The 25,118-nt window shown below is 40.0% G+C and overlaps 1 protein-coding gene across 1 annotated transcript in view; it reads right to left on the bottom strand.

Moving 5' to 3' along the window:
* Positions 1-14,577: 14,577 nt before the first annotated feature.
* MAPK1 (mitogen-activated protein kinase 1) overlaps positions 14,578-25,118 on the bottom strand; it is a 39,529-nt gene continuing 28,988 nt past the window's right edge. The window contains exons 8-9 of the mRNA XM_032128460.1: positions 24,589-24,716; positions 14,578-22,324 (exon numbers count right to left, since the gene is read on the bottom strand). Coding sequence (XP_031984351.1) covers positions 24,600-24,716 — 117 coding nt within the window. The 3' untranslated portion in view covers positions 14,578-22,324; positions 24,589-24,599. The remainder of the gene's footprint in view (positions 22,325-24,588; positions 24,717-25,118) is intronic.

Below are 25,118 nucleotides of genomic sequence, written 5' to 3'. Positions count from 1 at the left end.
AAAGCCCCTGCCGAAGCAGCCGGCTCGGTTTACGATTTCATCGCCGGGTGCGGTTTCCACGTCAAGGCGCTGCGGTCGGCAACGTCGGATTGCTCAGAGTTTGTTTTCACACCAGAAAGTATTTGTCCTCCGCGTTTCTGCAGGAACTAGTTAAAACCCTGGGAGGTGGCACTGGTCTGGTAAAACTTGAGTGCTGTAGAAAAAACATTGAGGAAAAGAAGGCCAGTTGGAGGCTGAAAGAGAAGTAGGGTCGGTTGGAGCACTTGATTCCAGAGAGTTTGGGAAAAGCTTATCCCTTATAAAGAAAAAATACCTAGGTTTTATGGTGCAAAAGAACAATTTTCAACACTAGGGTACCAAAACACAACTCACATACAAGTAGTTTCCCAAGTATTTGAGGCCTGTTGGCAATGATCGTGTTTTTCTTTAAAAAGTCAATAAAAGCCAGCCCCTGGTTTATTTTGGCTGTACCCTTCTATTTCCACAGACGAAGAGTGCAGGGACACAAACTGCTGGAGCCTGTGATGAAGTTGTCATTTACACTGTGCCCCCAGGCAGGGCTCTGCTGCCATGCTATGAACACACACCATCAATAACATTTGTCGCTTCCTCTTCTTGTCAGTCCGGACATATTTTTCTTTTTTTCTAATCTTTATCAAGTGGTTCGTTTTCTTTACCCAAGGGGCTCTGGTACTTTGCAGAATACTAGAGAGAGGGAATCCATTACAATTCAGCTAGTGGCTATGATCAATAAACCATGTGCTAGTTGATTTTATTCTGCCTATCCATTTTTTAATATAATTCACATGTTTATGTGAGGGTTTTGTCATATCCTTCTTCTTTCTTAATGGCAAATTAACAGCCAGTCTTGAACAGTACAAGAAAGCCACGCTTGCACAGTAAAGAGGAAATATACTTTGTTGAAACAGCAGGAAACAAAAATCTGTGAGAGTATTTCCAGTAGGGCTTTTATTGCAATTTTCCCATCATCTCTCCAGCTCTGGTGCTGGTAGCTGTAGTCTTGTAAAAATAGGAGAAAGGTGATAATCCCTTGGATTTACTTAGCTACACTTCAGAGTGCAGCAAATCCAGCTTCCTAATCCAGTTCCCGCAAGATGAGTTAGATGAGGCAAATGCTAAAGACAAACAAGATAGTAATTGGAACAGAAAAAGAAGCAGGGATGTAGCATCGTTTGATAGAGAAATTACATTTAATCTGATACATTGCATATTCAGCAGTGAGGAGAAAGTCATGGTACAAACAGTGTTGATCTCTGCATTGTCCTTCCAACCCTCGCAGGAAGGTGTCACTCCAGCTAAGCCATGACTGACACCTCTCGACTGACTAAAAGCAGAGGGGTGTCAGCCATGGCTTACATGGCCTGGCATCTCCCTGGTTCACTGGAACTGGTGGCAAAGCTCCCACACGACCCACAGCCCCTGGCCCTCCGAGGCTGCACAGGCTCCTGGTGCTGGAGTGCAGCAAATGCTGCCATACCCCTCATGCTCTCGGAAGTCCTGATGATGCTCTGATTCAGTACAAACTCAAAGTAGCACAGACCTGGCACTGTTAGTGTGGCTGTGTCTGCTTTTCTATGGGTATGAACATAACATCAGGGTTCTCTCTTCTGTTTACCTCAAGAGACCTGCTGTGATCTTGGTTTAGGTGTTAGGAATTGATAAGGTTACACAGAATTGGGAGTTAAAGTCTACGTGAGGAATCAAAAAATAACCAGCAGTCCAGTTGGAATGTAGAAATGACTCCTTTTCAGAGATAACAAGATGGACAAGAGGGAGAAAAAAGTGTCTGTCATTCAGCAAGGACAGCAAAGGATCCTGAGAGCTGAACAGTGTTTCCATTGTTTTAACACAAGCTCCACTTCTCTACTGAAAGATCCAAATGACAAGGACACTGAGGGTTTCTTTCTTTTCACTGTTTGTTTCCCTAGTAACAAATACACAAGCTGCACTGTTAGATATCATCCTTTTCTCTTTCTTTTTTCTTTTTTTTTTTCTTTTAAGATAAAGACATCTCAAGGATGTATTCAGTGCTTTCAGTGGTAGCAGGTTAAGGTTGCGTGTACAAATGGACCTCTGATACAGCGTGATGTACTTGAGAGCACTGCATGTAGTCAGTGGCTGAGACAGTGAAATAACTTTAAAAACATGGAAGAAAAATGCTTGCATCTCAATGTCTGGATCATTACTTCCTTTGCTTCTTCAGGATATGTTAAATCTCAAAGGTTTGGAGAATTTAACCAAATTTTTAAATCAATTGGTCTTAGAATTTCAACCTCTAGATTCTCTGTGTTAGCTGAAAGAAAATCACTGAAAGAAGGAAAACCTAATTTTTAAAAAACTAATTTAACTACTTTCCTATATGTTTGCCGTAAATGCAAGCTTAGTAATGAGAAACAAAATATCTGATCTTATCTTCTCAGTTACTCAGGTTTATAACATTGTGTTTTCCAAAGTTCTCCAAGGAAAAGAAAAAGGCATCTTTTTTCTCAGGATATAGCAGCAACTGGTCTAAAGAGTGTAATGTAGAAATAACTGACAAAATTAATATCAAACTTCTGATCATGTAATATGGAAATACAACATTATGCATTAATTGTAAACCAGCTTGTTGCTAGGTCATAAATTACACTGATATTTGTCGCCATGTATTTTAGTTGTTTGTCTGGAACTGCCTGTGTAGGGAGGTTTCAGGTGAACAAATAACTTAAGATCCTTTCGTTTGGGATGCTTTCTGAAATCAGTAGAAGTATTAAATTGTACCACTTATGCTGACATAAGACCTGCAAACCCCGAAAACGTGCAGTGAAGCTGCATCTTCAGTGGATCAGGGAATATCAAGTGATGTGATCAGCTGTCCTGAGACATTTTGATGTTTCAAGCTATTCTCAAGTGGAGAATAGGCAGAGGAATTTGTTTGGGGGCTATGAATCAAACAAATCTGTATCATGATTTTTATGTGATGTAGACATCTGTTCATATACATATAAATGGATGTGATGTGGAAAAAATTCAGAATCACCCAGAGCTCCAGATACCTAATTTAGGAGAGTATATGTTCTCTCTATTAAAGGGGTGAAATATACACCACTGGAGGGCAATTTGTCATGTGCAAAATCTGAATTGCTCTGTTTATGCCCACCATCACTGTGGAAAATCTACTTTATCTCTTGTGTGACTTTTGAAATAGCAAACCCATATGTTAATTAAACTTTTCTAATATTCAGACTGACAGATATACAAGTGTCCTACCTAGAGCAGAGAAGTTTGCCAGGGAATGAGCCAGCACACATGCCCTTCAAGCCTCAGCATGCTTTAGTAGCTAGTAACTATTTTTAGTAACTAAAAATAATGTTATTATTTTTTTTCCTCTGAATTTGTTTTTTTAATAACTTAATATTCACTTTCAGTAGAAAATCTAGACCTTTCTCTACATGGTAACAGTAAGAGTTGAGTTTTGGTTTATACTTCTTTTTGGTCTTTAAACAAAAATATTAGGCCAACAAAAGAATCATCATGCCATAAGCACAGTAATGAAAATGGTGATCATAAGAACAAATGACAGCTGTATTTATTGTTGAAATTTGGTTTTTTGTACTAACCAAGCTGTGGAGAGATGAAGTTTTGTCTGTCCTCAAAAGCAGAGGCAACTGTGACCAGGTTGTGTAAGTGGGGAAACCTGCAACTGGTTGTGTCTGCTTCTCCTGATGGCTTTGGTTGTTGGCTTTGCAGAAAGTCTGTCAGGAGACTCAAGAGCAGAACAGACAATTGCAGTGTGTAAATACATGTGTGTATCTCTAAAACTTGCAACACTGTTTTTCTAATGTGCGACTTTGTTCCTTTTGTGCTCATATCTGGCACAATCGATTACAAGCCCTGGAACTGCAGGATTCACAGGTCAGGACCCAAAGGTGAGATACAGTAGAAATGAAGTCCTAAAAGTGGGTGAAGTCCAAACACAAGTGTTTTGACTCCTCTAATATGCTTTAGACTATTACAAGAGAAGATTTAGGACCAAAAAGCCGTGCTAAAAATATACATATACATATCTACATTTTTAATTAAAACTGTAGATATAAGCAATGATACGAGCTGTACATTATATCTCTCAGTTCTAACTCTCAAATTCCACACCTTAGTGTCTATGGGCAATTTACCTCAGGCATCTGTTTATGGGAAATAAGCATAAGCATTTTATGTATCAAATACAGACTCATTCTGATAGTTAACATTGTGAAAGGATACTAGAGATGGAAAACAGGATGAAAATGGTGGGCAGTCTTTACATTTGTCTGCAACCTGTTTCAGAATTCAGTATTTGGATTTAATTTCTGATGATGAAAGTGCACTGGTATAAATGACTGAACTGGACAAAATCTGTCAGCAAACTAGAGTCCTAGCCTGTTAGCTCTGTAACTTCCCCTTCATCTCTGAAAAAGAAGCAGTAGTTCTTTTAAGATATCTCAAGCTTCTTTGCAAGGGGTGATGTCTAGATCATCTCCAGAGACTGAAAAGACAGAATTGTTCTGAATCCCTCCCTGATAGTGGCTGTGTGGTTCTGAATGCAGAGATGGCTGGAGGGTGTGCCTCCAGCATGAAGCATTGAGATTGTAGACAAGGATCAGACTGCACTTTACTAGGAGACTGGAAACAGCATCATCAGTTTTCCAGCTGTTCACTCCTGGTAAGTAAATTACACAGTACAGTGGAATATTTAGCATGCAAACAGGAGTGGCAGCACAGTAAACGAGCACTACAACATGTAGAAACTAATTGCACTTGATGAGTACCATAGCATTTAAATCACAAAATCAGATGCTAGCAGGGATTGTCGGTATTTAGCAGAAGAGAAAGCAGATGTGTCTTTCTGAGGCAAAAGGAAAAGGTAGTAGAACAAAGAGAACTACTTAAGCTTTTCAATATATACATACATTTTTAAAACTCCACCTTAGTGTAGGATTGTCATCTATTTCATGCAGCTATCGACTCCTTGGCTGATTGTTGGCCAGCTGTTGCTTATCTGGGAAGTTAAACTTGTGTTTTGTGAGCCGCAGAAAAGCAGAGATTAAATTTCTGTTTATGTGTGTTTTGTAAAAACACATTCTGCATATGCTTGCCTGTATATGCAAAACAGTTGGCTAGAGGCAGGGATTCAAGCTTTTTTGTGTTGGAATTGTTCAGTTTCCTTTTTTTTCCTTTCTTCTAAGAGATGTGTTTCTCATCTTAAAACCTAGACTTATATTCCATCTTCATTTTCTATCCTGCCCAGATTAGGGCATCCAGCACAAGCATATTCTGTAATTTCACAGATAAATAGAGGCAGGGGATTACTGTAATCATGTGGTACAACTCACTGCAGGACAGAAGCCATGTGACTGGTGATATTACTTGTCATTTAAACCAGAACATCCCTTAGGGAAACATCCTAAAACATCCTGTCTCTACAAATTGTTAATTCCTCGTTCCAGTCATTAATTACTCTCATTGACAGATACATATATCTTATTTCTCCCTTTAATGTGTTTAATTTTACCTTTCCATTGCTGTTTCATCCATCTCTGTAAGATGAAGGAGACAATAGGACTTACTATAGACATAAGAGCATCCTTTTAAGTAATAGCGTTTTATAAAGCACATTTTTCAAGTTCTAAGTTGTTTCTATATCTCTTCTTAGATCCTTTTCCAAGGTATCAAATGATTTCTTGAGCTGTGGATTCCAGCAGTGATTTTTGTCCCTGTCAAGCATGGGACTGTCCTTTTCCTATTTAGATAGTCAGATGATCTTATCTATCTGTTCAATTAATTGCCAGTTCAACTGATTCTTCACTGGGATCCCCGAAGGCATTTCAGAATTGCTGTTCCCACTTCAAAACTAGGAAATAATAAGGGGCAAGCAAACCCAAAGTTAGCTAATTGATGGTAAAAACATTTTCAGCTTGTTAGTGTTTTCTTGTGAATCAGGCAAGACATACCATACAAATTAAAAGCTTGGCCACATTCAGAAGGCACCTGTTATCAACAATGACCAGCAGGTCACCTGGAGTTTTTCACAGAAGGTGAATTTCATTTCAGAGGTGAATTACAGGTTTCCATAGCAAAGCAATACTCTAGGAAAAATTATATCAAAACAGATTTTGATTAGGATTGACTTCCTGTGGTAGCCAGCCCATTGTTTACAGAGCAAAATGCAACAGGGCATCAAATTATTCTCTGGAACTCTATGAAGATAGATATTATTAAAGAGCTGATTCCTTTTGCAAAGTTGAGATAAATATACAAAGTAAAGAGTAATGTTGGCCATGAAAATTTTCTGAGAAGGACAAAAATAAAAGCTTTTATTGTAATTAATATGAGTCTAGTGTAACTTTGAGTGAGAAGGAGACAAGAGAAGAACAGTAATAAGAAAAAAACATAGATGTTCTGTGACTATGAGAGCACAGGGTTGTACACTGTAACTTGACACTTGACATGTATTCTTTTTAGTAACTTATCTAAAAAGTGTCTACAAAGATTGCTGGAAGGAGAACATACAAAGCAACCCCTGTCTTCCTATCCTTCACACTAGGACTTTTAAATTCGCTGTAGCAACTGCTAGAGCTGCCTCTCCTGATTTATTACTTGTATTGATGCACCTGATTCTGTAAGATTAACTCAAAGGCCTTATTTGCCACCCTGTAATTTTTTTCCCTCCTCTTAATCTTTCCTTCTTTTTTTCCCTTAGGTCATTTAATTCCATAAACCCCTGGAGAATGCAACTGAGTCTAAAGACTAGTTTTATTTAGAGTCAAGAAAAAGCATCACTCATTTTTATTTTTTGTGGTCAGATTACCTGCATGTTTCATTTGTAGGTTGGAACAAGTTATGTATGAATTCTGTACCCTAAATACTAGATATTGCTGATTTTTGTTTTCTCCAAGGGATTTTTATTTTCTCCAAGGCTATCTTAGTAACTGAGAAGTGAACAATCCTATTAAAACTGCTGAAGGATTTAGAGACAAAAACAGCCTAACACTGTTCCACTGGGAAGGTGTGCCTGATACTGTACTGGCTCCATCTTGTGGCTGAACCTGCACGGATTCTTTGTCACAGGTTGACCCTTCTTGCCATCATTCTTACGTAAATACTGATAAATAAGTATGTGAACATCCTTTATAATTATTAGGACAAATGGCTCCAATGTTTCTGGTAACAGAGAAATGGAGAGACAGGTTGAAGACAAGATTAGCCCAAGCAAGCATTGCCTTGTTTCCCTGTGTAGCACTATCACAATTTGGTTACATCCTCCCGGTTACTGTCAGAGGAGCCTCTGCCAGGCAGAGGGAGAACAGGCAAATACCAGCACTTTTTAACTCCAACCTGCACTAATGTTGCTGTTCATTATTAACTTGGTGTGGCCAGTAAAGCAATTCACCATTTACCTTCAAGAGCAGCCTCGCGTTTCTACCAAAACATAAACACAGGTCAGTGTTGTTTATTTTGGCAGCATTCTTTTTCTCTTCTAAAACAAATATTTTTTCACGTAGTTGTAATTAAACAGTGCTAGCATTTGAATGGAAGACAAAAGCACAAACCTTTCAATTAACCTTTTCCTGCCATCCCTGAACTGTATTCAGTAAGTGCCTCGACTTGACTGCTCAACCACCCAAACCATGAACTCAGCATAGGAAAGGACAAAACACACAGCAGGAATTACAGAAGGCTGCCAACACCCCAGCTCACTGACCACATGGCTCAGCTAGTGCCTGCTTCATATCCCAGTTATGTAAGTTCATATTTTGGTGTATAGCACAACTATATATTTTCTTCAGACTGCAAAGAAGTAAATGGTTCACTTTTAGCACTTTCAGTGTTGGCAGCAAGAAGGCAGTGAGCTGCCAGGGCATGCTGGATGTTCTGTTCTGTTGTGTATCAGCTTGAGTGTTACTGGATAGAGCTTCTAACAGGCACAGTAGAAACGGCATTCAGCTCTAAAAATATTGCCACAGTTGCAAGATTGCAGAGATCAAGAGAATACAAATTATGTTTGCAGAAACTGGTAGAGGGTTGGTTACTGGGTATGAGGCAGGATAAGGCTGGCTGCACCCATATTTTGGCAGTCTTAATATGAAAGACATATCCCCTGATCCATATGACGTGGAAACAAAGAAAGTGCCTGTTTCCAAGGAGTCACAGGCCCCGCAAAATATGTATGGCAAGAACAGTCTCTCTTGCTATGTCATACAGAGCATCCATGATATCCAACCGTGAGTGACAAAGCAGCTTTACCTTATTATGTAGGTGCCAAGCTGGAAAACATTGCATATCTAGAATTCCATTTTATATCTCCTGCAGACATGCTCAGAAATCTGAAAATAAATACAGGTTTGCAAGACTGCCACAGTGAGTTAATAGTGTCAAAGCCTCACTCTCTCTGCTGTACATAATACCCACTTCATAAAGCAAATTTGCTCAGAGCTGCACTACAGTTTTATGTGAAGAATTCCTTGCTAGATTTTGTACAAAGAAAAAAATCTTTGCATTCTGTCACTTGGTCAGGAGGCACTATGCACACAGTGCATACCTACTATGCTCTGTACTGTGCCACACAGCTGCTGAATGCTCCCTCTCTTCTGCTCTGGTACTGACATGTCTGTCAGAATGTTTTCTGATCCTGGCACAGGGACTGGTGCAGCTTGTGGCCCAGGGAGGCAGCACAGGAGAGGAACGGGGTGGCCAGGCTGCTGCAACCACAGCGTGATTAGTGTTTGAAATGACTGGAACAAGGGTGGGAGGAAGCTATAAAAGACTCTATTGCCTCTGCTCAAGACAGCAGCATCCACCACTACATATAAAAGTTACCAGGATGTGTCATAGAATGTAATAACAATTACTTAAAATAAAGACAGAGGTAATGCTGCTGCTTCATGTTCCGCAGTGTGCCAGGTTAGAAGGTTGTCTGGTAACAGAGGGGTGAAATGCAAATATTGCAATGCCATCTCAGCTGGTATCTAAGTTCTGGAGAGGCCGGCGCTCAGATGCATCTTGCCCACACCAGCTGGAGGCTACAGTCTTCAACGTCCTTCTCTGCATCCATATATTCTAGAAAAGTAGCACTGATGCTGGCATAACGTGCAAAGGAACTGTCACAGGTGCCTTTGTCTTTGCTTTTCTGAAACCCATTTTGCATCCTAGGTTTTGCTTTTGTACTCCCCAGTATCCTTGAGAAGACCCTGTTCAGCCAGAAATAGCCACATTCCAGTGCCTTTCTGGGGTATCTTAAACTTTTAGGTTCTAAAAAAAGTCACCTGAGACATCTGCATGGCTCAGGGGGCACAGGACACAACCAAACCAGCTGCTCTGGCAGGAGCACACAAGCACAACTCAACATAACTCACATTTGATCAGAAAAATGATACCTGCTCTTGTGTGAGCTAAAGAATTACAGAGCAGAGCAGATAGCATAACTGTGTGAGCAGGGTGCGAAGCAGGGCATGGAAACTGTCAGAAAAGCTACTGTAACAGCAAAATCCCCTGAGCATCAGTATCCAGAAACTTCCTGCAAGATGCTTTGCTGCTGCTACAAACAAGATTCTGCAATCTCTTGGATATTGTTACAAGAGAGAAATAAGTGTCATCTAAGATGGGGGTATAAAACACAGCAACAGGATAGTAAAGTTAATTTTTCATGTTACAAGCTATAATACTGTTCTCTCAGTACTCTATTGAACTGCTCTTTTGATACTTCTGCCAGTATGTATGGAATGGGTGGATGGGAACGGAGATGAGAAGAACAGATTGTACAAAGTTTGACAATCATAACTAGCATAATCATAATCATTAATATTCATATTTTAAAAGTTCCCAATGCCTCACCTTGCTTCTGTGCTTCATTCCCTAGCACGGTGGTGTGCTTTATTCATAGGTGGTTGGAATTGCTTGGACCCACACCAGAAACTGGGGGGAAAAAAGGAAGAATGATCACATCAGTCCCACGCAACAAAATTTTCTTTAAATTCTCATTTCTGCTGCCTTGACCAGTCACACTGTACACCCACTGTGAGACTCAGACTGCTTTAAAAAACCACAACTACACAAATAACCAAACCCAAAACAAAAGAACCCCCAAACCTACCACATAGAAATTATTCACTTACAGTTTCAGAGGTGTGCTTGTGTTGTACCCTGTCACTAGGTTAGCCTTTTACAAACGCTGGAGCTATAAATCTAGAAGACTTATATGATATTTTTCTAGACAGTCTGGGTATTATTAGTATAAATTCTGCTTTATAATGATTGCGGTAGACTGTCGTCAGCAAGGTTTTTATTTGTATAACGCTGTTCATGGCAGCTTTCCCCCAGCAGATGGCACGAGCACAGCCCGTGATCATCCCGACAGCTCTGCAGGACCAGGCTAGGCAGGAGCGCTTTGCAGCACTGAGCTACGGTTATGCTTTCTCATTTCCTTTGAAAGCTTTTATTTGGATTTTAACAGAGGCAAGGTTTCTACTGTGAGGCTGAATAAAAAGTGTCATTACGTCATTTCTACGGTCAGTTTTATCTCTGTTCTTTTTGCTTTCTGAAGACTAGATTGCTGTTGCTGGAAAAACTTGACCCGCAGACAAAATGAATAGCAAACATTACACAAAATGGGTTTTGATCTGTAGAAAAAATGTGTAAAATCCAGTGCTTGAAACGTGCAAAGCGGCACAAGAACGAAAGCTCAGCCCAGGAGCAGGAACAACACAAACTCTGGTGGTGCCAGGCCAGGGAGGGCAGCCTGTGCAGCAAGGAGGGGCTCAGCCTTTGCAGCTCTGTGGTGGCTGAAGGCTCTGTAGAAACGGGAATCACATCCTTTGCTGCCAATGTCTTCCAGTCAAAAGAGAAAAAAGGATGTGAGGGGTAGCCTCACACCCAATGTGACTGAAGTAGGGGTGAAAGTGATTAAAGGATAAATTTCATGCCTAAGTCTCTGTCTTGATCACTCTACTTCTTAAAAACTGCGAAGTTTAGCAGTATAAGGCATTAGCAAGTATGAACTAAAGATCTACTTTTCTGCTCCCTTGAGCAGGTCCTCTTCAGCCCCATGCAGCCCAGAGGTCTCTGGGTCACCACATCTGCACTGTCAGCAGGGTTGGGGCAGGTGACCTTCAGAGGTTCCTTCCAGTGGAATTTTCAATGGTTGCCTTCAGGAGCTTGGCTACATTTGACAACAGCTACTTCTAATTGCACTGAATTACAAAAAGTTCTTGAGATGGACTGCCTGTTATCCAAGAGGGCCAGGCATTCATCTGACCCCATCACAGCCTTTAAGTGTAAGAGACTAAAGAGAACAAGAAAATAACTGATTGCACAAGACAACAAATGGAAACAAAATCATTGCAAGAAGATACCAGGCAGGACACCTCTGGCTGAGCCCATTACTTCCTGAGGGAGACTGGGCACTGCATGAATCCAGTTCTGGGGCTGGTGCAAGAAAACTAACATGGCATTGGAAAAAACACCCAGTAGTATTGTAGCAGTTGCTAATTACCAAGCCCTGGAAGCTGACAGCCCGTGGTGTAGTCTCCAGCAGGGTACAGGAATTGTGCTTATAGTAAGAGAGCGTGAACTGGGTTTACATTTTCTATTCCCCCCAAGCTTTTCAGGAATTGGTTAGCTGTTCACTGCCTGAGTAGGTGCAAAGGGTACACATATGTATTTATTATCCCTAAAGAGACCATCAAAAGTTTGCAATTTTTACTAGTTTACCTGAAGATAATTTTATTCCAGGGCATAGAAGGCTTCACTCCCCCTGCTCCGAAATCTAGCACAGTTAGAAAGCTGGAGCAAGACAGATCACTGAAAGGCAATCACGCTTCTTTTCACAGTGAAAATTACTAAATGTTGAAGTGATTCATAGATTCAAGTAAAACCAAAATATACACATGCAAAATTTCAGTAATTGAACACAAACATGTCATCATGAATCCATTCTCAGTGCAAGTAGATGCCAAGACAATTCCTGAATATTCTGAAATGAACACCTTAAGAGCTGAAATGGACTCTCCTGCTAAATTAATTGCTACCTTTGTTTGATGAGGAGCATGGCAATTTGCAGATAGAAATATTTATACAAGAAATGCCACAGGCTTCATTGTTGCTGCCCACCTCTCTACCCACCAAACCCACCTGGGTTATAATCACTACCTTCAGACAATCCCTGTTGCACACACAAATTTCATTCATTCAAGCACATTGATTTGGAGACATTTTTGGTTTATAGCCCCTTTTTTCCCCCCAGAGATTTAATTCAATAGCTATCATGGACATGGCATTTTATTCTGAAAAGGATTGCATTTGTATTTATTCTTTGAGCTAAGTGTTTAGTTTAATATGCTTGTTGTAAGTTAACTCTGTTACCCCTTGTGGTAAAAGGCCACAAGTTCCTGCTTCCAGAAACTTTGATCCATGTTAAGTGAAATTGTTTCCAGATAAATGTTTCCATGTGGTATTTGCCTCTTAATTCACTTAAATACCTTTGAAAGACTCAGGGTCCCAAAGACCATACGTAACAGTTGCAGGGAAAGAAGTTTAAAGGGAAGAAATCCGTGAAGAATTACAAGAGCAGTTGAAAGTTGGGAAGCAGAAATATTGTCATCTCCAAAAAGTGAGTTTTCCCCTGCATACATGAGACAGCTGACTGTAGCCTCAGGTAGTTGGGAATTACAAGCTGCATCTCTCTTCAGCACTGCAGAAAATGCAGCCATTTGAATATTTCCTGAAAGTATTTCATATTCACTGCCCAAAGAAAAGGCACGAAACCCCTTAAATTTTATCTACTGCACTGCCCAATGACAGGTCTTCCACAACACATGGATACATGCATTCAAGAGGGCAAATTGTTCTGAAAAGCTTCACACCTGGCTGCTCATTCCATCTCCTCTGGACCAATTTCTAGGAGAGAGAGAGAGAGAGAGAGCACTGCTCCTGAGCACATCTCCCCAGCTCCCAGCATTCCTGCTGTCCCTCTGCTCCAGCCCAGCCATGCAGTCTCTGCTGCTCCACTGCCAGCCTCGACACCCACAGAGAGTGCAGCAGAGCAGTGCATCTGGATTTTTAACTAAAACACAGCACTTTGTGTTCTCCACACAGGTCAGACCTCTGCCATTCTTTTCCACCCCTCTCTAACTTGGATAGGAAACACAGCAACAGGCTGCAAGGACACAACGCCCCAGCAACAGCTTCCTCATCAGCCTCCAACTGTAAATAATCCTGTGTTCTGTACTTGCTATACAAATGGTTAGTTATTTACATAAAACTGTATTATTACTCCACTGACAATCAGTCTGACAGAAGGGTTGATTTGCTGTCAGCTGGCAAATGATGTGGCAACATTCCTGCCTAGAAATAATTGCTGTCAGTGTTAGAGTTGCCTGGAACTTGTTAATAGGACCAGTTTGCTGTGCAGGTTGGTCAGCAAAAGGTTCTTCATACAAGGCACAGGCACAGGCTTTATAATCCCCAAGTGATCTTCCAGGGAAGTGCAGTGAGAATTGACAGCTAAGGCAGTGTCACACATGTACAGAGCAGCACCACAAATAACTTGACTGTGCGTTTACAGTAATTTTATTTACAAGTTACCACATGACACCTGTAGTACTACAGTTTTTATAACACCATTAGCAGTAAAATAAGTCACATCTAAGAAGAGTAGGAGGCAGCAGAGAAAAATGTGCACAGAGAATGCAGAAAAGCTATTTAGCTATAACTGAAAGTAGGTATTTTTCTACAGACATAGAAAGCGAGAAGGAATATATGTTGAGAAGAGCAAGCTCTTCAGCCCTCTTATTTCTGCAGCATAAAATTTTTTGTACAGTGACAATTTAGTATAATGAGTACTACACTAGCAGTGAAACGCAAGTGATAGGGAGAAAACTGTCTTAATATCTTGCCCTTTTGAGCACGCAGAAATGAAACCCAAAGCTTCCCTTTGAAGTGAGTTATCCAGGGCTGGTTTACTTGCAGAGCCAGTAGTGCAGAATTGCTACTGGGGGGCAGGAGGGAACAGACTAGAGAGTTCCCAAGCATTGCATGTTGCCTGTGAGGTCTTATCTGGTCTTGAGTTAAGTAGTTGGTGAGCACAACCAGTTGCAGCATTCCACAAGTCTTTTTACAGTGCCACGCTCTAAAGCTGTGCACAGCTTAGCAGAATTCCAAAATCAAGCAGAGAAAAAAGCCCTTCTGCTCTCTTATAATCCTTGGCTCTAATGATGCTGGTGTTGAGCCTGGGCCTTTCTCAAGAGGAACAATGTGGAGGAGCAAATCTGGAGAAACACGCTAGACCTAGATGAAGTCTGATGACAAGCCTCAGAAGAAAATAAGCTTAATGCAGCATCAGGTGCGACCCTTTTCTGCTTCAAAGTACAGCAGCAGCTTCCAGAAAGCAAACAAGTGTTATTCAGGACCGGGTTTTCTCCCCAGACATCTTTAACAGCCTGGAGTGACTGTCAGTGCACACGATCCATGGTAGGGGCTGCAAAGACAATGAAAATACAAGCTGCACAGTAATAATTATTTCCACTACTAACTACACACAGGATATATTGCTTTTGGTACAATGCCATTTATTGTCACAAGAAGAAAACCAGTGATTAAGTTGAGCACATGAATTATGCAGACCTTTGCCATGCTGGAACAACAGTGTATTTTACTTACAGAAATGTCACCAAGTCAGCTGGAAAAACAGCTTAACACAGTTCTTCCAAAATACCAAGCATACCCTCAAACCCAAGCTTGTATTACGTTTAGCTACAACAGAAAAATTAAGAAATGGTTTTGTTTTCAATCCCCACTTTTGTCTGGAGTGCTGCGCTTGTACCGCATGAAGGCAAACACAGGATCAAAACACGGAGCTACAGTGACAGCAACAACACCCACTGAAATACTTCTGAGTGGGCAAACTGCCTGCAAGTTTGTGTCCCCTCCACACCTATGCAAACCTACTCAGAAAGCCTGCAAAGGTATGTATGTGTACAAAAACTAACAAGTTTTTTAAAAACACAGAATGCATTAAAAAGTCCAAAGTTTGAACTCTTGAGTCTGTGATGCCTCAACTATAAGTTAGAATATCTGTGAGTTTTAACACTTCTAGGAACAAAGAAAGGTTTTTTAGTCCAAATTTCCTTTTCAGTACTAGCTATCAAAATGAAAGGTGACCTAGGCTTGACTAAAAAACCTTCCAGCTCTCTGATGGTATCATCAGAGAGTTTCAAGCCAAAATTCTGAATATTCAGCATTTTTGCATTTGCAGTTTTAAGGCAGAAAAAGATGTTCACAACAAGCCATTTAGTCTTGGGTGTTACAAAAAACCCCCAAACAACAAACCAACAAAAACAAATAAACTAACAAAACCCCCTAAAAGGTGCATCTCAAGTCTTTTAGTAAAAGCAAATTTTACAAAATTCTATGGCATTCTCTTACAGCTTTGGCGTTTGTTTTTTTTTTTTCCTAAAAAAGCCTGAATTTTCAGACACAGATCACACATCACTCAAGGTCAGAATTAGACTTGCAAGGTGGAATAAGAGATCCCTGCACTGCCAACGCCCTGGCTGGTGCCATCCCAGGACTGACCTGGGACTGGAGCTGCTCTGCGCTACCCTGGTTTTCTCCCCAGGGCCAGTGGCTGAACCAGGGCTCCAGGGTCAGCTGCCTGTACCCAGGCCCAGCTCTGTGAAGCACAACTGTGTCCTTGGCTCAGCTGTACAGGGGTAAAAAATGAAAGAAGCAAATCAAAGCTGAGCTGTGAGACTGCTACAAGCATGCAAGGTAAGGAAAAGTAAGAACAAAGCAGTGAAGTCGTCAAGTCAGAGCAGACAAGGGACTTTGGAGGAAGATCCCAACATGGAAAGTGAAAACCCCTGAGGAAGGGCAGTGTTGCTGGAAGAGGAACTCAGCAAGATCAAAGGTCAGCCCAGTGCAAGCAGCAAGGGAAGGAGACAGGGAGGAGCAGGAGTGCAGGCAGCAGCCAACAGCTGAGTGCACACAAACTCACAGACTGGGAAGAGAAATGGAAGTGGTTTTTTTACTGTCTTTTTAGGTGAGAAAACAGTGCAAACCCAAGACCCTGTTAAGGTATTTCTTGCTCTTTTCAGTAAAATCAGGAATGGAAGACTCCTCTCTTCAGCCTTCACACACAAACATAAGCTACCTCTGTACTAAGCCAGAAGGCTCACGTTTCCCTACTGCACTAATGAATCAGCTGGAAAGAAAAGGAACTTCAGGAAAAATGGGCTCTGTGTGCGTGCATGTTGAGAGGAGAATGAGATGCAGCTTTAGGGAAGTTGCAGGAAGTTTTCAGTATTCACAAGGTATATCAGTTTAACTAACAGGACCAATAATCTGCTGTTTATCATCAGAAAGCTCACAAAACCTATAAAAGAAAGATTTTTTGTAACAACTGGAACTTGTTTAGACTCAGTTTAAACACAAAGTAAATTGTCAATAGCAAGATGTACTAAAAAAAAGCAGAATTCTGGAAAACACATGAAGGAAAGCTGTCAGTGTATTTATTAAGGGAACAGATGGAGGGGTTACAGAACAGTTCTCACACGCAACTCCCAAGATCAGGCTTCACACAAACAGCACGTGAGTGAGGCCACCTTTCTGATGGGGGATGTGAACACCTCTGACACCAGGCTGGTGTTTAGCAGACTGACCAGAGTTGCCTTTGGAAGCAGAGTTGAGGCTCTAGAACTCCTTCTGCAGCTACCTGGACTTGTGTGGTGAGAAGACACCTCAGAGCAAGGTAACCACCAATAGACATGGCATACGTTGATGCGATCATGTTTGTAAGTCTTCTACATGCCCTTAATGTTTTTACTTTTTAAGCTTTTCAGTGTTACATATATCTAATTTAGTAGAAAGAATAACTGAAGATGAAACATGCACAACACAGAATCATCTTTGGTCTGCAAAGTCCTGGGTCAGAGCTCTACATAGCATGATGCCATCAGACCTACATTAGTATCTCTTCCAATAAACAGAGCTTGTACTCAAAAGAGCTCCTTGCCAGCCTTCCTGAATATTTGAGTGCACCATCTACCCCAGCACCTGGGGTGCTCACTGGAACCACCAGCCCCACCCCGACCCACTCTGGCTCCAATAGCTCAGGAGTGGCCACTACACCTGGAGCTTACAGATAGAGAGGGTCAGCAGCCAATTCTGGTGAAACACAGGAAATCTGTGTGGTACTTCAAACTAACCCGACTGAAACAAGGATCACAACAATGTTAAGTCAATCAGTTGCTTGTAAAACCTTCCTGGAGCCAAATGGCTGTGCAGTTGTACCTTGAAGTCCCTCCCTGAAGTGCACGCTAGGCGAACACGCCTTCTGCCAGAGGAACAGTCACAGCCAACAAAAATGTAAGAACACACATAAACCCACCTATGGCAAAAATGTATTATTCTTGGAGGAAAAATGTACTCTGCAGTGAAAGTCAAGGAGGGGAATGAGAGATGAGTTTTTACAAGCCAATTCTCAGAGCTGTTACAGACCTGTCAGTTATGGTTAAGCTTTCTTTAGTTTCAAGTCACATTTTGTGTGTTTTCATATTAATTAGTTTCTAGCTGCCATTATCCAGCTACACCTTTTAAGAGTTCAGTTCTTTGGCACAGTCTTCAGCACTTTAAGCGTAAAAAAAAAAATTTTAAAAAAAGAAGAATTAAAAGTCCATGACAGTGATATGAGCTTACTTGCACAGCTCCCAGAAATCCCACATTTCAAATCCCTGGTTGGAGAAGAGCCTTTTTGTATTGAAACGAAAACATTTGGTCTCTAAGGATTACGCAAGTAATAATTTTCAAGATTTTGTGGGAACAGTGCAATATGAATATCCATAGAGTGTCAAAAAAGCCCGTGAATCATCAGATACACAAATCGATTTGCATCACTCAAAAGGTCAAGATTTCATAATTTTCTCACACCAAAGATAAAACATTTCTGCCTGTCTATAAAGAAACCTCAGCTGTAGGGTTTTTTTGGATAGTTTCCCTAATTTAATTCCAAGCTGGTACAATTATACAGGGGGATACACACCTTGAGCAGTTATAGCTGTTGTCTGCACGCTGCTCCCTGTGCAGTGTTCCAAGGAGGGGCAGTTTTGGATCAGCCAATGGACCAGCTCAGGGCAAAGCAAAGTCCCAGTCATTCTAGATATGCACGGAACTATGTTGGTTTGGTAATACAGGGACACAATTTAATGATTTTCTTTGCATTTGTTTTTACAAGATTCAGATGCCAAAAACAAAACAGAACATTAAGTTACCTGATTTAAAAAAGAAAATCACAAACGTTTACAACATCAAAAGAATAAGACGAAATATAAACCTTTGCTACTTACAATTGATCTATACAGATTAACCAAATCACAAATCTGTCACAATATAAATGTTTAATTGTTACAATGAATAAGAACATACAGAAAATGATTTATTTTTTATAAAATCTTCCTTTGCTTTTTTATTTTAAACTTACCATTAACTAAATTAGCTATGCAGGACTTGTGGGGTACATGACTAAGAAGGCACCAACAGTACAAAGCAAAGACAAAGCAGTTTGAGTATTTTAAGAGTGCTCTACACTGATACAACACGAGAAAAGGCAACAATAGTAAGTAAACCAGCTGCAACCTTTAGAAATTTGTTCTAGATTACACATGTAGTCCAACTTTTACATTTCCGCCAATGTGTCACTTGGTTTGATCACAGCACATGCTACAAAAACCACTGTAAGCTTCACTTTACTAATGTGCACTTTTCACTAATTTAGTGTCTTGATTTCAATTGTTAACTAAACCATTTTGAACCACAAATGTATTTAAAACTTAGTAAAAGGATTGTTTGGACTTTTTTGTTTAAACCACTGCATTTACAAAAATATTTCCCCTAAAATCTGGGATTGCTTGAAGACATTGCTGTACAAATATAAAAGTACTATGCAAGGGACCAAATTCATAAGTATATGGTGTGTATGTATAGATCTATATTTATACCATATCACTGTGCTGTAACAACACAATAAATTTATCAATAACCAAGGGCTATATAAACTACACTAACATAAGCAAATATATATTAATAAAGTTTAAATCTATAGTACAGTTGCTCAGCAAACAACTTCGACATGGTATAAATATATCGTAGCATATTACAGTGGGCAGCAACAACAGGTTTTTCTTTCTCTCATTCTGCAAGGAAAGCCTTGCTCAGCTCCTCAGGTTTTATTTGGCCACTGCCGAGTTCTGTCCCCACTGCCACTCCTGGAAGCTCCCGGCGTACACGGCCCAGCTCTGGTGTCACAGGGGTGAGGAAGAGTCTGGCCACAGGCAGGACAGCAGAGTCAGACGCTTGTTTGCCAAAGCATCCATGAGAATTTTGTGTTTGCATATTTTTCTTCAGCTGTAAGGTTGGAATGTTTTTGACAGTGAACTGTTTACATTCCTTATTCCCAAAGCATCTTTACCATGAAATATGCATGCTACTTCAATTAAGAGTTGCTGTTCTCCGCTCTAAAATATAAAAACTGCATAAAGAAAATAACCCAATGTAAAACGATGAAATAACTGACCTAACACAGTGTTGTTAGAGGCACCTTCTTTTAAACTATTTTCAAAATCTGACCAAAAAAAAAAAACATGCTTCAGCATTTGACGCATCAACAAATTCAACCCAACAATGTTTACTGAATTCAGTAAAAGATTGATGAATATGGTTATGGATCCTGATGGATGCCAATTGGATTCAGCAAGAGTAGCTAAGGAAGAAAGCCCGAAAGCACCAGACATTAGGTAAAGCAAACCCTCGGCTTCTCATTTGGAGAGACAGGATGCAAGGGTAAGTCTGCACCTCCCCAAACATCCCAAATTAAAGAGAGTATTAAAAAAATAGAATTGGGAAAGAGAAGGGTGAAGTAAGCTGCCAAAGTTCTTCCTTAATAAATTAAAACTGAGGTGTTACAAACTAATTTCAGTAACAGTCATCTTTCCAACCGTGCCAAAAATGATTCCTGTTGTAATGATGATCATGCAAGTAGCAGAGATTCTAGAGATATTTCAACTTTTCAAAACTGAGTGAGAAAAGCATTTTGGTAAAGATGTGTAGAAAGGTCAAGAGAAATTTCTACACTGGTATCAACAGTCAAGTGCATATTTCTTCTATAGAAATGTTTTTAGCATAGGTTCCATACCACAATTCCATAATCACTTGTGCAGTGTCCTGACAATGCTCCGAATTTGTTCCCCACAACAGAGATTTATGTACCACAGGAACTTCCTAATAGAAAATGCCCTTTTAATGATGAACCCTTGCTTATTAAAAATTAGTTTTGGCAGACTAACATTTAAACTATAGGAAAAAGAAAATTTTGAAATGGAATCTTGTAAGCACCCTTATCTACTGGAGTCTAAGTGAATGGCTTTCTAGTTTTCTCTGAAGAGCAAACTAAATGGTATGAGGAAGCCTGGAGTTATTAACTAGCCAGCATCCTTATATACTACAGTAGCAATTGAACCTGATTTCCATTCAAAGACATTACCCAAGAGGAAACCAAAAACTAATTCTTAATGTTAATGTGAAGATATAAGATTTAAATTTATTTCCAGGAATTACAAGTGCATTTTGTTCATATTAGCAAGCAGTCTTTATACAATCCATTCTTCACTGCTGCCAAAATAAAATGAGAAAAAGACAGCAGAGATATGAAAAGCTAAAAATAGAACTATTTTTCCTAAGTTATTTGTTGAATAGCATTTCAGTTGAACACAACTCAGAGGTAACAATAGATTATTTTTTTTTCTCAATCATAGGCATGTGGCACTTAGACAATCATCTTTGCACAGAAAGCTTTAACAGTCATGCGAGGGCACAGTAATTATTTTAAACAAGGCAAATTTCTCACCACAGAGAGCAGTGGGGAAAGAAAAGGAGGCACTGCACTGGAACATAACACCTAGTAAACTCCACATTATACAATTTCAGTAACAAATACTTGAAAAGATCATTAAAAGGTATACAATTTTAAACGTTATTTAGTGCTAGCTTTGTTTGGTTGTCCTAACTCAGCATTATCAGAAAAGTTTGATAGTACTTGACAACAGAACAGTACTTCATGTCACGAGCTCATGGAGGCTTGATTACAAATCACCATAGTGTAGGTTGCAAGAAATGAACTTGAGATGCTGACATGCTGTAGGAGCAAAAGTAAAATCAAACTTTCTCATTTGAAGATGCAGTGTTCCTCTCTGCAAGAATTCTGAATGTCAGTGATTAGATTCAAATGTCAAAACTATCAATCCTCATTTGAAGCATTTCATTGGTATGCAGGATGTAGACTGAGTTAATTAACATCGTATTTTGGTTTCTTGCTTGCCACCAGATACGGCTGCCTTGCCCAGGAAAAGCACTGGCCATGGGGTCATGGTGCCATCGTGGTCTGTGTTAAACCTTCCAGCATACGGGGAGCAAACAGCAGCTGCAGCTGCCACCTCGCCTTTGCACAGGCTGTACAAACACTACTGCATGGTAGGAACTTTGGAAGTACTATGCCTCCAACATGGGTAAACTTTAAATGATCTCTTTTAGAAAAACAGGGTGAAAAAGGTACATGTTTTGTCAATACATGGAATATGTTTCTTAGATGAATTCAGTTAAGTTGGGCTCCTATGCGGCTCTTACACTGGATAGAATACCTGTATGTACAGCACAGGACACCCAAACAAGTGCATAAGCAAGATTGACATGAACACGACTTATGCTGCAATCCATAGCATAATGGTACACACTCTGCTGGATGCTAACCAACCATTTCTATTTAAAAAGGACGTGCAAAAAAAATCTGGGATGTCACTGACTTAAAGTGCCCTGAATAGTAGCTTTTCTAAAAAAAAAAATGCCAGCGACTTCAGTAAAGTCAGAAAAACATAGTTCATGGTGTAAGTGTCTTACAGGTTAATGAATTATCTTCTTGGATATTGATCCAGGAGTGAAAGGAACCACTGCATCTTTCAAACCAGAAAGCAAGCAGTTAAAACACAGGCAGCAGTAGGTGCACGTACAGTACAGTACTGCAACAGGTCAACAATGGGCATTACGCATAGGAGTGTCAATTACAATTCTTCAGGCTTAAAAGATTCATTGAAAGCATGAAAAGCCAAAACTACCAGGAACCGCCCTCCTGAATGGCTCAAAGGAGTTAGTGGATAAGCTGAGAGAGGCCACAAGACATGACCAACAACAAAGAACTGGGAAGAGGAACAGCAACGTTTGAGCATGCCCAGTCCTTTAAGTCCTTGTCCTACAAAAGAGAGCAGAGACATATTTCAGTGAAGGAAGTTTTTAACATCACCTTTTAAAACAGGCCCTTTCCTATTTCTGTGTTCTGTGCACACTGTGTTTACCATGAGTCAGAGCCAGCAGGATCTACAGATGTTAAAAAAGGATTCAGAGACAATGGATATCGGGGCATTCCATTTTAAACTACTAAATCTTCAAAAGATTAGGAAGATTAAACATAGCTAATCAATGAAGCACATTCTTTGTCTGAACCAAAAATCTTTTATTTTCATATTACATCTCAATTCCAAAACCCACAGCCCAGGGGACACTGAATCTTGAGAAACAGCCCAGTGAGAAGAGCTGGCTGATAAAGCCCAGGGGGAGTGCAGGGGAACAGAAATGCACAGCAGGACACTGTTACTGTGCATTTAAAGCCAACTCCTGGGGACTGGCTCTCACTAGGATGTCAACCAGCTATGTTTAAACTGTTGTGCTGTGGCATAGCTGGCAATCCTAACCACAAACGACTCAGACAAATTACCAGCATCCTTATCAAGCTAAGTACAATATTTCAATTTCAGTATTGTGCTGGGCAAATCAACTCTGCATAGTAGCAATTCAAAGGTAACATTTTAAACAACCAGAAATTTCTGCTAGCAATGGATCACTGATATCTTTATCCCTGATCCTTTTATCCCTTAATCCCTAAATACAACCTAGGTAAGTATGGTCTGGGCAAAGAGGCAAGCAAGAGATCACGAACTATGATTTACCACAGCAGTAACTACTTTGCTGTCCTTCCTTGAGACCACAGCCTATTAGGAACAGGCTCCATCTTGTTCCTAAAAATTGATGTAATTTTCTTCCACAATGTGTACATGCACAGCTGTGCTCTAATACAGAATCAGCTTTAGAAAACATGGGTGGGACATTAACACCAGTCATGCTACCGAGTCCCAGGTCTGTTCTATTGACAATGCCAACTAACAGAACCAGTGTGTGAACCTCAGATTTCCCTATCTTTTAATTATTACAACAGTTCCAACATCACCCAGCAAGCATAAATAAACAAAATGCAGTATTTGTAAAATTTGAAATTAGTTCATTTGTGAGCTTCTAGACATCTGAATATTCAAGCCAGTGGCAACAGTAGTTACCCTATTAAAGTAAAAATTGTATTTTTAGAAGTTTCCCCCACTATTTTTTCTTTTTCTTTCCTATGAATTCATCATTAAGTAAAAACCTGGGGGTATACGCAATGAAGACACTAAAATCCTATTTTTAGAAAAATAATTGCTTATAGCAAAGCCACAAAGCTGCTGCACTCTGCCAGCAGAGCTGTGGATTTTGGCAGCAAGGAAGTTCCCTGGCTCAAAACTTCACCTTCCTGGTGGAACTGCCCACACAAACCAGTGATTGCGGAATGCTGCTCTGAGGGAGGAGAGCACAGACCAGGCAACCCAGGTCAGCCTGTTGCCTTTGGCTTGTTTTTCCTTTCCAGTCATAAAACTTTGATACTTTAACCTATTAGTATCACAGAAGTTTCACAGGTACTCCAATCAAGTCAGTATTTGACCAATTTTGTATGGAACTCCTGAGACTTGCAAGCCTTGTGGTACAGGAAGACCAGTTAAGTTCATTGATGTAAAAAAAAGAGTCAGAGTCAGTGAATATCAGTACATTTCATTTTAAATTAAACTTTAAGACCTTCAAAATACTAGGAAGGTTAATCATAATTAATTTATTACTATTTAAATACCTATTCATATTTACTCACACTACTTGAGAGTTACTTAAAACTAAAAATAATTCATACTAAAGTTTCAAGTGTGGGTTTTTTCCTTTAAAATAATTTAAGAGTTTTCTCCTCTGTACATTGCATTTAGGAGGAGAGGTTTTTTTGAAGCATTTGAAGCCATATGACAAAATAATATATGAAGAACATTGCCCCTTAAAATGGTTTTCTTTTTTTTTTAATAAAATTTGCATTTCAAAGTGTTACTATTGCTTTTATTCTAAGCAGCACTATTGAAATGCAATTCTTATTCCCTAAATGTAACCTACAAACAAGGTAAACACCTCAGACAATTGCCTCAATTCCATGTGGACACTTCAATGCTGTGGGCAAACAGAAACTTCCCTCAAGAACAGGACAGGACTGAGCTCAGGTCCTTGGACAGGGAGTTACTGAGCACTGGGAAAGGCAAGTTCTACATTTCACCAGCAGCACCGAAGTCCCAAATTTCCCCCCTGCCCAAGTGTCCCATATTTCTGTGACTTTACCTATGCACGATTTAAGATCGGTATCCTGGCTGGAATCTTGCAGTTTCCTCAAAAATCAATTCTTTCAGCTTTTCCTTCGGTAAGTCATCCAACTCCATATCAAACTTGAAGGGTGCTTCAGCTACAGGCTTAATAATACAAAGAAATATGATTACTTTAATGTCACTGTTCTGTTGAATTTCATGCAGTCTTTTTATGAATGGGGGAAAAATCTGAAAATGTCCTTCACAAAAATATCTAACACTGAGCAGTCTTCAAGGCAGAACTCCTCCTATTAGTCCGATGCGTGCTTTACGTATTTAGTTTACCCAATTTTAAATCAACCACAGTAAGTAGCTACTCAAATCCAAACTACAAGTTGAAATATTTGTTCAAGGCTCCTAACTCAGTATCTACTTGAAGAAAATACTATCTCAAGCATTTTTATTTCTTGGAATAAACATGTCTGACCCTTAAGGAAAACTAGCTTATTTCCTCCTCCTCTATTTTGTCACAAAAAGAAGCCAGAAATCTCCTCAGAACTGTACGCA

Source organism: Corvus moneduloides, chromosome 18, assembly GCF_009650955.1.
Source record: "Corvus moneduloides isolate bCorMon1 chromosome 18, bCorMon1.pri, whole genome shotgun sequence".
In the NCBI taxonomy this organism is placed as follows: domain Eukaryota; kingdom Metazoa; phylum Chordata; class Aves; order Passeriformes; family Corvidae; genus Corvus; species Corvus moneduloides.
Note: the sequence above shows the minus strand (reverse complement) of the source record. Positions and strands in the feature narration are given on the sequence as shown.